General features: G+C 41.3%; 1 protein-coding gene and 1 pseudogene across 2 annotated transcripts in view; both read left to right on the top strand.

Annotated features, from left to right (window-relative positions):
• The first annotated feature begins 283 nt into the window (after positions 1 to 283).
• LOC150040456 (E3 ubiquitin-protein ligase NRDP1 pseudogene) lies at positions 284 to 1,485 on the top strand (annotated as a pseudogene).
• Positions 1,486 to 11,673: 10,188 nt separating this feature from the next.
• Smpx (small muscle protein X-linked) overlaps positions 11,674 to 18,686 on the top strand; it is a 52,576-nt gene continuing 45,563 nt past the window's right edge. The window contains exons 1-2 of one of the 2 annotated variants that reach the window (XM_090327229.1): positions 11,674 to 12,063; positions 17,256 to 17,312. In XM_090327229.1, coding sequence (XP_090183355.1) covers positions 17,274 to 17,312 — 39 coding nt within the window. In that variant the 5' untranslated portion in view covers positions 11,674 to 12,063; positions 17,256 to 17,273. The remainder of the gene's footprint in view (positions 12,064 to 17,255; positions 17,313 to 18,686) is intronic. The other variant, XM_090327230.1, reaches the window with a different exon arrangement.

Below are 18,686 nucleotides of genomic sequence, written 5' to 3'. Positions count from 1 at the left end.
GGGGCGTCACTTGGGGGTATCCCATGGACACATCTGCCTCAGCTCCAGCCAGGCAGGGCTGGAGAATCCAGGCTGGGCTTAGGGTAAGTACTCCCAATTGTGACATCACATCCATCCCTTGGTGATGGAACTTGTCACTAGGAAGGAAGACTCAGTCAGTGAATAGCCAACAAGATGTGTTTCTTGGAGCAGCTCCTGAGTGGCACTGATTAGAGGCATCAGGGGATTGGAGCCTTGTAAAAAGGGCACCTGCCTCCCCACCATTTGGAAGGACCTGGATTTCAGTAATGAAACATGGGGTATGATGTAACACGTTTCCAGGGGGATGTTGATGAAGACCTCATCTGTTCTATTTGCAATGGAGTCTTGGAGGAGCCGGTTCAGGTGCGTCACTGTGAGCATGCTTTCTGCAATGCCTGCATCACCCAGTGGTTCTCTCAGCAGCAGACGTGTCCAGTAGACCGCAATGTCGTGACAGTTGCCCACTTGAGCCCAGTACCTCGCATCATGCGGAACATGCTATCAAAGCTGCAGATTGCCTGTGACAATGCTGTGTTTGGCTGCAGTGCCATTGTCCGGCTCGACAACCTCATGTCTCATCTCAGCAATTGTGAGTACAACCCAAAGCGGCCTGTGATCTGTGATCAGGGCTGTGGCCTGGAGATGACCAAAGATGAGCTGCCAAACCACAATTGCATTAAGTACCTGTGCTCCATGGTACAGCAGCAGCAGACGCGTATTGCGGAGCTGGAGAAGACATCAGCTGAACACAATCACCAGCTGGCAGAGCAAAAGCAAGATATCCAGCTACTAAAGGCATCCATGCATGCAATGCACAGTGTGAACCCCAACCTTCAGAACCAGGAGGAGACAATTGAAGACAATGAGATCCTCGAGTGGGTGAACTCCCTGCAGCCAGCCAGAGTGACACGCTGGGGAGGGATGATCTCCACACCGGATGTTGTGCTCCAGGCCATCATTAAGTGCTCCCTGGTGGAGAGTGGCTGCCCGGCCTCTATTGTCAATGAGCTGATTGAAAATGCCCACGAACGTAGATGGCCCCAAGGCTTGGCCACACTAGAGACAAGACAGATGAACCGGCACTACTATGAGAACTACGTGGCCAAGCGTATCCGTGATAAGCAGGCTGTTGTCGTGATGGCCTGCGAGAACCGGCACATGCGTGATGACATGGTGCAGGAGCCGGGGCTTGTCATGATATTTGCGCATGGTGTAGAGGAATTATAGGAGACCTCGATTGGCTATCAGGAGGAGATGGAAGACAGAAAAACTCTCATCACTCCAGCAACTGGGGCCTGAATCCTTCCCACTGTCCTTCATGCCACAGCTGACACTGAAGCCACACATTTCCCCTGCTCTTCTGACACAGAAGGGCCCCCGGGACACTTAGATCAGCCTTTTGGAAAGGAAACTCAGATTCCTGCCTTTTGCCATGTATCTTCCCATAAAATATGTATCAGTGTACAGTTGGGGTGGGAAAGTCCTGCCACGGTATTTCCTGCCAAAGGTTTCTGGTTTGTAGGTATTTTCAGAAATCCCAGAGATTTGTTTTCCCTAGAGGATCAAGGTGGAGTGAGGAGTCTTAATAACTGTCCCTCTCTTCCAAAACCAGGGAGTCAGAGCAGGGAAGCCTGTTGGCTCTAAGCAACATTTGGAGGGAAGCTCTGAGGAGCAGATTTCTTGAAGACATTGAAAAGGTGGAATCAAGACCCTAGAAGTCAGGAGAGAGGCCAGGAGTAATCCTGAGGGGACAACTGGACCTGTTTGCCAAGCGCATCCCTGTATGGCCACCTTAATGGCGCAGGCTCCTGCTGGGTCTACAGGTATGCAGGTTGGATTGCTGAAAATTTGCAGATGAGCTCTTTTTTTCTCCTTCATATTTTCATACATAGGGAATGACAGGGTTGGGGGTAGGGGCTAGACTATTGGGGTTCATATGCTCTCTGGCTTTTGCCTCTTGTGGTATGTCCATAATAGTTCACCCACTCCTCTCTGTGATTATAGTGAGTTAGTTTGATAATTAAAAAAAAACAATTCTGCATTTTTAGTATATGAAGCTCGCTTGCTAGAATTGAAAGGGAAAAAGTCCAGGAATAGTTTGGCCTTGGTATGGTGAGAGCTGTGTTAGAAAACAGTACAGATTCTCTCAGATTTTACATGGAGGATTCAGGGAAGACTTCTTGGTTGGAAACAACTTCTGAAAAGAATTGTGAAACTTTGTGGATGCCCTTTACTGTTGGTGCCCTCAGTTTCTCCACCCAAGCTACAGGGCATATTGACTGCCTCCCTCCCTCCCAGGGAAGAGTGCAAAATAGTGCAGTGCCAACACTGACACCTTATTGTGGAGATGCCATTTGTACTCCAAATCTGAGACCAAATCTCTGCTAAGCCTCTCCTCCATGTTGCCCTATTTCCCTCATGCCTACTCCCTAATAACACTCGCAAATAATGTCAGTAATAATCCCTATGCTCGGCAAACAGCTCTCTCTCTCAGAACCATAACAAGCATTAACTTATAATTAGAACATATAATTACTATAAGAGAATGAAAAAAAATCAGTTTCCTCAGTTCATCTTACCCTCTAATGTCATTGGATCATTTCAGTGATTCCTGTCTTTTAATATTGCCTCAAACCTTCCACATGCAGAAGGAGAACAATGAACTATAAGATGCATGTGACTGGGTAGTGAGAGGCTGTGTCACTTGTAGGGTGGGGGTTGAGACAGTAGAGTCGGGCAGCCTGGGAAATCCCTCCACTGGCTAGTTCTGTGACTTTCAGAAATTTATAGAATTTCTTAATGTCTCACTTTCTATATTTATAAAATCAGGAAAATAATAGTAATACCTACCTTTCAACATCATCTAATGGAATGATTGATATCATAAAAGCACTTATCACACTCAACAGAGAAAACAGTGGCTATGTTTTAGCCTCATAGGTACTATTCTATTCTTTTCCCATTTATTGATATCATATTGATATCAAATCTTTTTCTCTGCTAACTTTTTCTCTTCCACAAAATTCCAATTCATATGGCAAAAGATATCAAACCCACTGGTTCTAAGGGGAATGAAATAATAGTTGACAGGGAAGAAGAAAGTTCAAATCCATGATGTCACACCTTGATTTGTCCCCTGGGCTATGGTTCCAGTGTTATGATAATCACAGAGACCACTGAAGTATTAATCTATTCTCTTAGTTAGAGGGTTTTTCACTGTTGGTTATTGGCTATATTCAAAAAGTAAATGTAACTGAAACCAACTTCAGTTCTAATGCAGCTGTCCCAGAGTTATGTTTCAGTATTTCATGGGCTACATTCAAAATATACTTTGTAAGAGCTTAATATGAAGTCTTGGAACTCAGATAATGCCTCTAGGGCTATTAAAAGAAGTTAGAACTTGGACTTTGAAACAAGGTTGCTGGGCAATAATGAAAATAGAAGAAATCAACTCATGTTAACACAGAACAATTCTTTTTTTTTTTGCCAGTCCTGGGCTTGAGCTCAGGGCCTGAGCACTGTCCTTGGACTTTCTCAAGGCTAGAGCTCTACCACTTGAGCCTCGGCACCACTTCCGGCTTTTTTCTATGTATGTGGTACCGAGGAATCGAACCTGGGTCTTCATGCATGCTAGGCAAGCACTTCAACCACTAGGCCAAACTCCCGGCCCCAGAACAATTCTTTATTCCACAAGATTTTCCCAAAATTTAAGCACAAAAGTTTCAACTTCTATAAAATCAGTTATCATATTGTAGAACACATTTTCATTTATAAAAGCAAAATCTTATTTCAATTACTTCAGTGAAATATATGGCAATAAACAATAGTTAAAATTCTTCGTTTTAGTATATTGCTGGAAGAGTTTAAAATATACCGTATTGTGCTTTACACATGATTCTAAATCATTTTTTGAACTAGAGTAGTCTTTTTCTTTTTTCTTTGTTTGGTCGGTCGTGGGGCTTAAACTTTGGTCCTGGGCGCTGTCCTTGAGCTCTTCAGCTCAAGGCTACTGTTCTACCACTTGAGCCACAATGCCACTTTCAGTATTCTGGTGGTTAATTGAAGATAAGAGTCTTTTGGACTTTAGTGCCAGGTAGGCTTTGAATTGTGATCCTCAGATCTCAGCCTCTTAAGTAGCTAGGATTACAGGCTTGAGCCACCCACGCCCAGTTTTAGAGTAGTCTTAACACCTAAAACTAAACATGGGTGTTTCTGACAGGGAAAATAAGGAATATTGTGAAGAGTTGAATTACCTGGAGAAAGTGGACATGACAATATATCTTATGTGGTCTTTTGCTGTAAATTGAAGATAATAAATATTTTATCCTTTGTATGCCATGCCGTTTCAGTTGTAACTATTTTGTTTTTGTAGGAGAAAAATAGTCTTAGGCAATATGTAATTGAATAGGAATGGTTTTGGTCCAATGAAAGTTTAATAAGCACAGGCAATGGGGCTATTGATTGCCAAGTCCTGCTCTATATGATTAGAGAGATTTTATGGTAGAGTCATAAATATTAAAAATAATATAGAACTCACTGCTTTATTACCTTTTAAATGATCTGACATATATTATTCATTGATTTACTCCAGATTTCAACTCTAGGCACCACTGAGAGGAAAAGCTTTAATGAACATGGTAGGAGAGTCTCTACCAAACTGAGTTCCTTGAAGACATGTTTTATATTGTATTCTTCAGTAGCTATTAGTGTTACTGAATTGAATCAGTGCTTTTCCAATCAACTTAACTGTACCTTGCTTATCTCACATGATGTTCTTTATCCTCTCTTGATCTTTGTATGTACTGGAATCTTCCATAGTTACACACACACACACACACACACACACACACACACACACACACACACACATCTATCTATCTATCTATCTATCTATCTATCTATCTATCTATCTATCTATCGATCTATCTATCTATCTTTCTATCTATCGATCTATCTCTAAAGGTATCTCACTAGACCAAAAGAATTAGGCTGGAGAAATGTGCTCATTACCTGACTTATGAAATGGTAACCCTTCTTTATCGCAGCTTAACAATAGAACTATATTTTAAGAGAAAAGTAACAAAAATAAATTGAATAAAATGGTCCCTCCCTTATCTAACTGACCTATGAAGATCAATGACATTGCATCAACAGTCACTTAAAAAAAGAAAAAGCCATTCTGGGTGCACACGGCACAATCTGAAGTTGGTCCAGGCAGGAAAGTCATTGAGACTGATATTTTTTTCTGAACCTGGCAAAAAAATAAAAGTTGCTAACCCTAAATCTTTTAACGAAGGGACAAGGGCTATGGACTAGTTTATCTTAATGGAGATAAAACATGGTAAAGAGCTGTGAAAGAAATTGCAAGAGTCAGGGACTTAGAAGGAGAGATGGATATCAGTATCTCTTACCCTGGTTCTACTAACATTTTAGACTGTATTGTCCTTTGCTTGCCATCTTGTGCTATTTAGCAGCATCCCAGCCTCTACTCATACAGGCCAGTAATGTTCCTTCCTATAGTATGAAAAGCAAAATGGTTTCCAGACACTGCCCAAAGTCCTGAGGTCTACATGAATGTGTCAAAGATCCATAGTGCTAGAAATTAAGGTAGAAAAGGAGGCAAACACTGGAGAAGAGAGATAGGCTGAATGGACTTGGGACCAGCATCACCAGCAATTACTTCAGCTTTCCCCAAGAATGCTAGCAATTCACCTTTGAAGATGGTTTGCAAATGAACCACAGTGTATTGGTTTTCAGTTAGTTGGGCCTAAATCCTATTGGCTAGAACTTCATCACATGGTTCCAATCCAATTAAGAGTGATTCTGGGTGCCAAGAAGAGGGGACTAAATACTGAATTGGCATTGTCCTGAGACATGCTTTACATAAAAGCTTTATTTTTCCTCTTTAGGAGGTCCCACTTTTTAAAATAAGGTTACTGATTCATTTATGTTTACAGAGTTAGTTTTCTTTCTTTCTTTCTTTCTTTCTTTCTTTCTTTCTTTCTTTCTTTCTTTCTTTCTTTCTTTCTTTCTTTCTTTTGATAAAGACTGCAGAGCAAGAGGAAAAGGAACTTGGAAAATTGTCCTACATGGTGTGTGATACACTTGGCAATCCTATCTGTTTTTGTAGATTCTGACCTTGGGTAAAATTCAAGTTGAATATGAATTTTATTCAATGGCACATAGGCAGAAATGATGCTTCTGTAACATTCATGATCTCTGGTGCATATTCTAGGGAAGCTACTGTTACTGCTTCAGACCCTGGAAGAAGAGCCCTCTTCCTGGATCTCCCATAATTATAGTCACCAAAGGGACTATATCTCATTTTTTGACAAAGAGCCAGGTTATAGAAGTTGCATGTGACAAAGCAAAAAAAAGTAACTCAAAATAGATTTATAGGCTGCCAAAACTCTGCAAAAATAGTTCATTTCAACATTCATTAGTAAATGACCAGTAAGAAACAGAAGCACTCATCTCAGCATTGCAATAATAGAACTTTGCAAGACTGATCCAAATCGATTAGACTTTTTAGAAACAAGATGTTAATGTCATTAAGAACAACTTTGCTGAGGCCCGCATGCTATAAAGGAAAGTAAGCTAGGGTGGATAATGAACAAGCCCTGCTCTGACCTATTCAGATCCTTGCTTGCCATCTGTCATCTCCTTTTGGATTCAGTGTACCTTTACTTCTAACACCTTAGCTCTGTTTGGGAGGTCTGGGTATCTAGGGATAGGAAAGGAACCAAGAAGCTCTGTGAGTTTGATACCTTGGATAACCCTTAAGCAATGATGATAAACACAGGAGTATGACAGCCTCTAAGTTGGGACAACTTTATGGCAGAATGTATGTTCCAGAGCTCTCCTGTGGGGTCAAAGAAAAACTTCTAGGATCTGAGATTATACCCTTGCTCCTAGGTTTTCCTGGAAACAGTTTTGTGTTTTTGGTGCAGGTTCTAGGACTTGAACTCAGGATTTGGGTGCTATATCTGCACTCTTTTGGTCTTAAGGCTAGTGCTTTACCACTTGAGTCATAACTCCATTTCTGGCTTTTTGATCATTAATTAGAGATAATATTCTGGCTTCACAGACTTTTCTGCTCTGAGTTGGCTTTCAGCTGTGATATCCTCAGATCTCAGCCTCCTGAGTAGCTAGAATGATAGGTGTAAACCACCAGCACTTATTTTTGTTGGTTGTGGGGCTTGAATTCAGTGACTGGGTGCTGTCCTGAGCTTTTTCACTCAAGGTTAGTGATCTATCACTTTGAGACACAGTGCCACTTCCAGTTTTTGAGTGCTTAATTGGAGATAAGTGTCTCATGGACTTTCCTGCCCAGGTTGGCTTTGAACGGCAATCCTCAGATTTTAGCCTCCTGAGTAGCCAGAATTACAGCCATGAGTTACTGGCATCTGGCTCCAGGTTGTTTTTATATCTGCTTCTGATTGGCCTGTTATAAATCAGAGTTCTCATGGTCCCCTTCTCAGATTTAGTTACTTTGCTTGACTGATTTGCAGAACTCAGGAAATTGCATTTACTGGTTTGATGTAAAGGATTTTATAAAGAATACAAGGAAAGAGAAGCACAGGGTGAGATATGAGAGAAGGGGTGTGGAGTTTCCATGCCCTGTCTGGCTGTACCATTTTCAGGACCCTCCCTATGTTCAGCTATCTGGAAGTGCTCCAAACCCAATCATTTAAAATGTTTATGGAGATATTATTGCCCACACATGCTTGCTAAAAGATGCTGCGAGGAAATCTACCAAAGCCTGTCTGTGCAGATTCTTCTGGACCTTTCTCTATAGCAATCCATCCTCTGAGATATGGGTCTAGACCTTTCTGGAATGAGAGAGACTTATGACCTATCAGCCAAAGTAGATCAATGTGGATAGGTTATAAACCGTGATCTGTGGACAAAAACAGAATTATATTTGTCCTAATTACAATATCTCCCATCTTAGGAGCTTGTTATGTTCTAGGCTCAGTGTTGAGCACTTAAATTATATTTTATGGCCGGGCGCAGGTGGCTCACACCTGTAATCTTTGCTACTCAGGAGGCTGAGATCTGAGGATCACAGTTCAAAGCCAGCCCGGGCACTAAAGTCCTTGAGACTCTTTTCGCCAATTAATCACTAGAAAACGGGAAGTGGCACTGTGGCTCTAGTGGTAGAGCGATAGTCTTGAGCTCATGAGCTCAGGGACAGTTCTCAGGCCCAGAGTTCAAGCCCCATGACTGACAAAAAAAGTGTATTTTATTGTCACACCTGTCGTCAGTCCTTCCCTGGTGTTCGGTTCCCTCTCTGTATGAAACTTAAGAGACACTTGGCATTTCTTTTTTCCATCCTGCCATACCCAATCCATCAGAAAGGAAACTTTTGACTCTATACTAAAACATATTTTGGACCTATTTTCTTCTCATTGTTTGGATCACTGTCACCTGTAGTCTTTACAATGTTCTTCATTTTGTCCTGCTGGTTCTACCACATTTTTGATGTAGCACAATAATGAGCTCAATACACCATAAGCCAAGCAATTCCACTGCTTAAAACCTGAGGGCCAGGAGTTTGGCCTAGTGGTATAGTGCTTGCTTGGCATGCACTAAGACCTGGGTTCAATTCCTTGGTACTATATACATAGAAAAAGCCAGAAGTGGTGCCATTGCTCAAGTGGTAGTGCTCTGTCCTTGAGATAGCCCAAGGACATTGCTCAGGCCCTGAGTTCAAGCACCAGGAATAGTAAAAAAAAACACACACAGAAAAAAAAACAACCTTCTGAGGGGCAGGGAGCGTAGCCTAGTGGTAGAGTGCTTACCTAGATTGCATGAAGCCATAGGTTCAATTCCTCAGCACCACATACACAGAAAAAGCAAGAAAGGGTGCTGTGGCTCAGTTGGCAGAGTGCTTTCTTTGAGCAAAAATTGCCCAAGGATAGCACCCAGGCCCTGAGTTTAAGCCCCAGGACTAGCAAAAACAAAACAAAACAAAACAAACAAACAAACAAAAAATACCTTCTGAGGATTTCTCAGTTCACTTACAGCAGTGTCAGCATTCCTTGTCAAAATGGCCTATTCTAGCACCGTTATGCCCCACCTATTTTTCTTTTCATGGGGCTTGAACTCTGGGCCTGGATGCTATCCCTGAACTCTTCAGCTCAAAGGCTACCATTTTGAGTCACAGTGCTACTTCCAGTTTTCTGGTGGTTAATTGGAGATAAAAGTCTCATGGGACTTTCATTCCTGGGCTGGCTTTGAACCACAAACCCTTTTGTCTTGTTTGCAGTTGCCTCAACTTCACCTGCTGAGCTAGGGATAGGGTTGCAAGTGGTATACTTGAAGAATGATCCCAAAAATATAATGGAGAAGTGAGTCAGGGAAAAAGAAAGAAAGCCAAGAGGTCATAGTAATAAGCAACACTTCACTGTAGGTGACTGGAACCTCTGCCCAGGAACCTCTGGGTAACTGGAGACTGTATTTTGGTACATCTGACTGGAGGACTGGAAGAATGTATTAGCTTGCATCCCCATAGGCTGAGGCTTGTCCCTAAGGGTGTTTCTCCTTGGCACTTATGGGCCATGCCTACTGCTGCCTGATAACAGAGAAAGCTCCAATGCTGATAACAAGAGAGATTTATGTTTTTGAGGTATGAAGCTGACAGGGTAGTGGCAACTGTTTACAATTGCCAACGAGAATTCAAGCAGGTAGAGGAGATACTGAGAAATGGCATCCACATCTGCCATGCCTCCCCCCCCCCCCGCCCCCAACTCCTTGGTTAAAATGAGTTCCATTTAGGTTTCTGACCTTTGGACCAATAGAGCCCTTGTGCATTGCTGACATAAGCGTGTTCCACCATCAGTGGCTTATGGAGGGGTTGTTAGGGCAAGAGGACTGTGGCAAAATATGTGGGCTGACTGCAGGGCAAGGAATAAAAAAAAATAAGGCATGGTGACTTAGACTTGTCATTCCAGCTATGTGGAAGCTAAAAGACTGAGATCTGAAAGTACCTCAGGCAAAAATGCAAACGACCTGGAAAACAAAGCAGAGCTTGGAGGGGGCATAGAGACTCGAATGAGAGAGTACAAGCAAGAGTGAGGTACCAAGTACAAACCCAGTGTCTCTCCCTCTCCTTTGTCCCTGTCCCTCTCCCCTTTCCTCTCCCATCTCCCGCCCCCCCCGGCCCCCCTCCACAGACTCATTGCTGTCGTTGGTCCCTGGAGTGATGCCATCTTTTACATGGTAAAGAATTCTGAATGCATTAGAGCATTTGCTCTAATAGGCATTTGCTATGTTTTCTTCTACAGTACAAGAACAAATTCACTTTTAGCACTGTATGCCATCAAAATTTTGATGTCTAAACTGAATTTTAAAGACTGCCTTTCCCACAATAGTGAATAATTGAAAAAGAGGGAGAAAAAGGGGAGAAAAGGAAGAATAATACAGAGGGGGTGATAACAATGATAATAACGAAAACCTTTCGTATGATTAATTTGTGTTAATAAAAATAGCTCATAAGCCAGGTGCTGGTGGCTCATGTCTATAATTCTGCTACTCAGGAGGCTGATACCTGAGGATTGCAATTCAAAGCCAGCCCAGGCACCAAAGTCTGTAAGACTCTTATCTCCAATTAACCACCAGAAAAAAACAAAAGTGGTGCTCTGACTCAAGAGGTAAAGTGATATCCTTGAGCTGAAGTGCTTAGGGACAGCACCCAGGCCCAGAGTTCAAGTCCCATGACTGACCAAAAAACTAAAAATAAAATAAAAAAAAGACATAACTTGGTGGGGGTAGAGATGGGATAGGGAAAGATGCAAGAGAACTATAAAAGGAATGACATTAATCAAGATGCATTGTATTTATAAACTGATAGGTTGATTTGAGATCCCTTTGTATAACTACTTAAATATATATATATATTATTATTTTTATTTATTTATTTTTTTTGCCAGTCCTGAGCTTGAGCTCAGAGCCTGAGCACTGTCCTTGGACTTCCTCAAGTCTAGAGCTCTACCACTTGAGCCTCAGCACCACTTCTGGCTTTTTTTCCCTATGTATGTGGTACCGAGGAATCGAACCCGGGTCTTCATGCATGCTAGGCAAACACTTTAACCACTAGGCCAAACTCCCGGCCCCTTTGTATAACTACTTAAATATATATATATTAAATATATATATTTTAAAAAAGACAGAAAAGTTCCCCCTTCCCCGTGCTGGCTTTTGTCATATTTAAAGGAAACATTTAGTCTTTGCTTTGTTTTATTCTATTCTGTTGTCTGTTTTGCTCTGGGATCAAAGTCAAGTCACCAGTAGAGGCACTAGAGCCCAGGTAGCAACCACACCAGCTGCTCCATCTACCATCATGTTTGACCTACAAAAGGGGCAATAGTATATAGCTCAATGCAGTGGTGTAACTGTCATCACTTGGAAATTGCTTATTGAGTGCTGATCATTAAATAATTTCAACAGCTCCCCAGTGACCAAACTAACTTTTAAGCGAAACTGGCTGCCTTCTCCCATATTTTTTTTAAGTTTAAAAGATTATTTTCGTCCCCCAATTTTTATTGAAAATTCTTCATCTTTTGGCCTCCAAGTAGTAAAACTAAAGACAAACTTTTCCTGCTTTCTGAAGTTCACTCTTAGAAAATGTGACAAAACATAGCCAGTGTCTTCTGGAAGATTAGAAAAGCAGTAAGATATCGTGGCCACCTCCTGGCTGACATTTGAGCCCTGCTTTCCTCACGGTCAAGCCTTTTGGAGGCAGCCAGTGTATGGCTTGTATCAAACTCTATATTTAGGAAGAACAACTGTGAGCTATGACAGGAATTCTCTTTAACACTTAGCCTTAAACTGAGTTCCCCTTCAGCCCAAAGCCAGGAGCAGCTCTCAGTACCGGGAGAGTCACAGAGCACTTGAGCTATTTCAGCTACATGAAAAGCATCGGAATTGAGATCGCAGCTCAGAGGACACCCAGCGTCCCTTCCATCCTCCAAGGAGCTTTGTATTCTTGTACCTGGCTGCCAGGAACTTTGCTCAGGCAGTAAACAAATACAGAAGCAGGTAAGCAGAACTGAGCTCTGGCAACTGCGCTTTCTTCAGGACACTTCCTCAATAACCTAACTTGAAGTGACTACTTATAACTTTGTAGGTGTGTAGCCAGTAAGTGTACTTCTTCATCAATTCTTTGCTCACTGATGTTATTGCTGTTTCTGTTTTACAGATTGTGTGTGTGTGTGTGTGTGTGTGTGTGAGAGAGAGAGAGAGAGAGAGAGAGAGAGAGAGAGAGAGAGAGGGGGGGGGGGAATGAGCTAAAGGTGGTTTTCACTAATAGTGACATTAATAAAATATCCACAGTTCAGGTATGATAATGATGACCTTGAAGCTGTGATGGCTGGCAGTATAGTGTGTCACCTGTACACGGAGATTGGCTCTAAAATGAGAATTCATAAGGAGAATTGGGGAAAGACAAAAGCAATGTAATAGCAATCTTTCGGTTTACCTAAAAGCAAATTATTTTCTGAGTTGTTACATAGTACAAGTTTTGAGTGTTTTTCTCCTTTCTCTAAGACTATGATAAGTTCTCTAAGTATCTTTATGTAGAAAAAAACTATTTTTCGAGAGTTTCAGTTTGGTCACAGTCTTGTTTCTTGTCTCAGCAGGGTAGAGAACAGTACTTGTAATCCCTTTCTGGGAATATGGGGGCACCAGATTCTACGACATAAGATTATAAAGACTCTCTTCCCTCGCAGTATATTTAAGACATGGTGAATAGGACGTAGGTTAGACAGCTGAACATCTTTCTACACTCTCTTCAGGAATTATTTTTAGCTGCAGGACAGAAGACAATTCCCTCTGAGATAGAGCTTTACCCATTTACTTGACCTTTACCAAGAACAAACAGAGCTCTTCTTTCCAAATATTGATTGATTGCCCTCTAAATCACTTCTTATTAAGTTAGTGATATAAATGTTGACACATTTTAGTACATCAATGTTTTATTTAGAAGTTAGATATTAGGTCCCACCCAATCCAAAGCAAGTGGGGAAATATTGTCGGTGACTCAGCAGAGAGACCATCATTACAAGTCCCTAGTGATTTGCAGGACTGCCCGGAAACTCAACTGGCCTTGGTTGGCAAGAACTTCCATGATATACTACAGACTTTGTAAAAGTCAATATGCCTTGTCAAATTTTCAGTGTTTCCAAATTTTAGCCAGAGCCAGGAGTCAGACACAGTAATTGAGTGCTTTAAAGAAGAGTGCCTCTCTGGATGAAAAGCAGTGGCCCGAATGGGAGTGCAATGTGTATCTAAGGCATAGCTTGCTTTCTTTTGGTTCTGGGACAAAGCTTGCAGATGAAGAGGAAAGACGCATCCTACACTCTGCATCCCTGATGGAGGTGAATGCAGGGCCAGAGAAACAGCCAGGGAACACTGTCTATTTTTATTCATCAGTATGCTTTGCCCTGATTTCTCTGCAAATAATGAGGACAGAGGGAACTGTTACTGAACTGATTTACATGAATGTTCTCTAGCTTATTGGTGAGGAATGAGAGCTAGGAGCAAACCAGATTTCTATAGATCTATCTATAGAAGTTTGACATGGATGTGAAGAATAGGTTCATATGCAAATGAAGACATACCAAAATGACATAGGAGAGTAGGGTTATTCATCCATTTGCCTCAGACTCTCTCCCTCTGCATTTCCCCCTCCAAATCCTCTACAGCAATCCAGCAATCCAGTAGTTACTCCAAGCCAGTGAAAAAATAGAATTAGCTTACTTTGAGAATTCAATGTAGTATGAACAATATAACCCTTGACTGCTTGTTTTCTAGTATTTCTGCCTGTGTCTACACCTACCATAAAGAAATTTCCTAGTTCCTGTGTTTTAAATCAATGTACAATAAGCTTTTTTTTAAAGAGTTCCCATATGATCTTGGTAAAACTTGAGTCATACACACAGAGAACACTCACTACATGCTGAGGTATTTAAAGTACTGTGAGAACTATTACTTCACATGATTCCTATTAGCTTTTGAAGAATGGAAACATTAAAATTTTAAGCATTAAGTGTTTCATTTTGAAATTGAGTTGTGTGCTCTGGATCCAAAATTTATAATCCTTATGTCTTTTTGACAGTAAGGGAGAGTCAAATACTACTTCAAGCAAAGCATAGAGCAAAAACGTATTCTTGATTATTCAATTTACTATTTACCCTTTAACCATATTAAAATCTTTATTTTTGTGTGGGTTATGGAGCTTGAACTCTGTCTAGGCGCTGTCCCTGAGCTATTTAGCTCAAGGCTACCATCCTACCCTTGAGCCAAGCCCCACTTCCTGTTGTCTAGAGGTTAATGGGAGATAAGAGTCTCAGGTCCTTTTGTTCCTTGGCTAGCTTTGAACCTTGATCTTCAGATTTCAGCCTCCTGATTAGCTAGGATTACAGATGTGAGCTACTGTGCCCAGCTTCTAAAATCTTTTTAATGAAAATATAACTATAGTATGGAAACTATATTTATGAATTATGGAAAAATTAAGCTATAACTGAAAAATTTCCCATTAAAAATGTACTAAGCTTCTCAAGCTCTATTATGTGGACAAATTAATTATAGTTTCTTTTTAAATTGTGCCAGAAATTATTTTGTGTTAGTCATGGGCTTGAACTCAGAGCCTGGGCACTGTCATCAAGTATTTTTTTGCCAGTCTTGGGCTTGAGCTCAGGGCCTGAGCACTGTCCTTGGACTTTCTCAAGGCTAGAGCTCTACCACTTGAGCCTCAGCACCACTTCTGGCTTTTTTCTATGTATGTGGTACCGAGGAATCGAACCCGGGTCTTTGTGCATGCTAGGCAAGCACTCTACCACTAGGCCAAACTCCCGGCCCCTGTCATCAGTTATTTTTGCTCAAGGCATGTTTTCACACACTTGAGCCACAGCTCCACTTGTGGGTTTCTGGTGCTTAGTTGGAGAGAAGAGTTCCACAGACTTTCCTGCCCTGGCTAGCTTTGAACTGCACAATTCAGATTTTAGCCTCCTGAGTAGCTACAATTATAGATGAACCACCAATGCCTGGCTGCAAAGTTTTGTTTTTCTTTTTGCCAGTACTGGGGCTTGAACTCAGGGCCTAGGCACTGTCCTTGCGCTTTCTCGAGGCTAATGCTCTACCACTTCTGTGGCATTTCCAGCTTTTTCTGTGTATGTGGCATGGGAAAATGGAACCCAGGGCTTCATGCATGCTGGGCAAGCACTGTACCACTAGGCTAAGTTCCCATACCCCCACCCCTTTTTAAAAATACAATTGTTTATCATCATGCAATAGAGCACGAGACTCTGAAGATCTAAAAATACCCTAAGTTTTACACAGAGTTCTTCCCAGATCTTTTATTACTTCGAGTGTTGAGGACCACCACACATCAATTCTTCTACTTAAGACTTTAGATCGGGGCCATGTGCATGACCGAGTGGTAGCGTGTTCACCTAGCATGCATGAAGCCCTGGGTTCAATTCCTCAGTACCATACACACAGAAAAAACTGGAAGTGGTGCTGTGGCTCATGTGGTAGAGCTCTAGCCTTGAGGAAAAAGTGTCCAAGGACAGTGCACAGGCCCTGAGTGGAAGCCCTATGACTGACAATAAAAAACAAACAAACAAACAACTTCAGATCAGTTACAAGTCATTAGCTATGAAGTTACAACTTCAGATCACTTACAAGTCATTAGCTATGCACAATGGCATAACATAATAAATATTTACATCATATTTTCTAGTTCAGCAAGGCTTTCCAGAAGCATTGCTTCCTTTTGAGTCTTACCGCAATTGGAAAAATCAAGGAGATGAACCTTGAAATGTTGAATGAATGACATTTCCAAGGTTGTGGTGGACATGTGGCATTATTGCTGGTATTCCTTTACTCACTTGTTAGCACATACACTCTTGCCAGTCAATATAGAACACCATCAACTTATTTTTACAGCTATGGTTCAGAACATAGCATGTTTTTTTTTAAACTGTTAAGTTTTAGCTTTTCATTTGGTCCTATTGATATTTAACAAGTGGAGATTAAAAATAGGCTAGCAAACTATGGTCTATGCCCCTAAATATGCTCTAGTCATAGTACTCTAAGTCAGGTCTCATATTTGAAAGTTTACATTTTGGGGATCTAACATGGAAATTCTACTCTCTCTGTGTCTCTCTCTCTTTCTCTTCCTTTCCTTCCTTGCTTCTTTCTTTCTCTCTCCTCTTTCCTTCTCTCCCTCCCTCCCTCCCTCCCTCCCTCCCTCTCTTCCTTCCTTCCTTCCTTCCTTCCTTCCTTCCTTCCTTCCTGCCTTCCTTCCTGCCTTCCTCTTTCTCCTTCTCACTTTCTTTTTCTTCCCTCCCTCTCCCTTCCTCCCTCCCTCCCTTCCTCCCTCTCTCCCTCCTTTCCTTTTTCGTTCCTTCCTTCTTTTTCTCTTCCTTTTTTATGTTGTACTGGTAAGAAACAAACAAAGGATATAAAGTCTTCACTTTTGATAGGCAGGAACTCTACTAGTTGAGTTCACACTCAATCAGTCCTCTACTTTCCTTGGGATAGTGTTTTGTTGAAAGAAAGGAACATAGAGAACACATTGATGCTTAAGTTTACAGAACCTGTACTTCATCAGAAACACCCAGCAGAGGGCCTGGGGAGGGGTGGACATATACTATGGAGAGACACTGTCTAGCCCATTGGAGCATTTCCCAGGTGTCTGTGAGAAGAGACATGTGCACAGGGACAAGAGAACATCATGGCAGCAAGGAGGTCCTGCAGGCCATTTCTCTGAGTAATACAGGAAGAGCAGGTGCTCTCAGTAGACAGACTTGTTGCCCTGGCAGCAATGAATGGAGATCAAAAGTTCAGTTTCAAGCAGAGAGCCTCCCAGGCTCTGAATAAAGGTGTTTTATTCCCACCACCTCTGTGTTTTGTTGTTCTTGGCAGAGGGTCAACAGGGCAGGGAAGGAGATGATAGGGCCTTTCAAGTTTCTGATGGCTTATCATTAGCATCAGGGGCAAGGCATCTCAGCATTTCTCCTTCTGAATGATTTATCGGGTGCTCTAGTGTTCCCTCTCCCTGAGGCATTGGGAGGGAGAGTCTCTAAATAACGTCAGAAACTGAGACTGAAAAAATATATGGCCAGTGAAAGGGGTGACTGCCCAGTGGAATCATGAGTTAAATTCTAAGTTATCACCAACTTGAATCTGAATGCTGCCACCTCAACAGTTTCTTACTTGTTTTTTAGGGATAAGACTTCGTGAGTATGTCAAAACAGCCAGTTTCTAACGTCAGAGCCATCCAGGTAAGTAGGTATATTTGTGTTTTAGCATCAGCCCTGACTTTTAGCCTGATTGCTTAATAAGTCATACTTATTGTGACCATTCACCTTAAATTGATTATTCTTCAAGCAAAAAAGAAAGCTCCTCTTTGTAAACCTCTTGGGGAACAACTGAGAAAGGACAGGAGTAAGGAAGGTACAAGTGAGAAAAGAGCTCTTTGTGTTCAATTATTCTGTGTTGTTAGATAATCAGTTTCTGAAGGAGGCGTAATTAGCATCTACAAAACGTAATGCGTTGACTATAGCCTATTATATATTTTGTGAAGAGCTAGACGAAGAGCTTGAAAGTTCCAAAATAAAGCCATCACGAAGAACAGGAAATGTTAACTTTCCTGATTATACCAGTGCACACTGTATACATGTATTAAATTATCATATTGTTAAAATATACCCATAATAGGTATAACTATTATATGTTAATTTAAATAGACTATACTTTTCTATACATGCTTGTATATGTTTACTGATAGAGAATAGAATATTCCATTTTTATTTTTATATCTAACTAGTATATGGTTATATCAATAGTTTAGTTTGTTTAACTTGTCTGTTCATCAAAGACATCTTTTGAGATGGAGGGTGGCATAACAGAGCTTGATATTAAGGTGTATGTGGGAGCCCTGGATTCAATCCTGAGCATCAATAAAACAAAACAAATTAAGGATAAAATAAATCTTTCTTTAAATAAAATGATATATATCTGTGCCAGTCAGGGCCTAGACACTGTCCCTGAGCATTTTTTGCTCAAGGCTAGAGCTCTACCACTTGAGCCACAGTTCTACTTTAGGCAATTTTGGAGTTTATTGAAATTAAGAATCTCATGGAGCTTCCTGCCCAGGGTGATTTCAAACTGATCCTCAGATCTCAGCCTCCTGAATAGGCTGAATTATAAGCATCTGAGCTACTGGGTGCTAAATAATATATATATATATATATATATATATATATATATATATATATATATTTGCCAGTCCTAGGCTTGAGCTCAGGGCGCGAGCACTGTCCTTGGACTTTCTCAAGGCTAGAGCTCTACCACTTAAGCCTCAGCACCATTTCTGGCTTTTTTCTATGTATGTGGTACCGAGGAATCGAACCTGTGTCTTTGTGTATGCTAGGCAAGCACTCTACCACTAGGCCAAACTCCCAGCCCCATATATATATATTTTTCCCCCCCTTTGGTTGTTTAAATTGACTTGAGTGTCACCCACAAAAAAAGGAGAGAGAAGTAGACATCTTGAAACAAAAATACTATTATGAAAATAATTTTCTGAGCTGGGCACTTGTGGGTCACATCTATAATCCTAGCTACTCATGAGGCTGAGATGTGAGGATCATGAT

This window comes from Megascapheus bottae, chromosome X (assembly GCF_031878675.1).
Source record: "Megascapheus bottae isolate mThoBot1 chromosome X, mThoBot2.hap1, whole genome shotgun sequence".
In the NCBI taxonomy this organism is placed as follows: Eukaryota; Metazoa; Chordata; class Mammalia; order Rodentia; family Geomyidae; genus Megascapheus; species Megascapheus bottae.
Note: the sequence above shows the minus strand (reverse complement) of the source record. Positions and strands in the feature narration are given on the sequence as shown.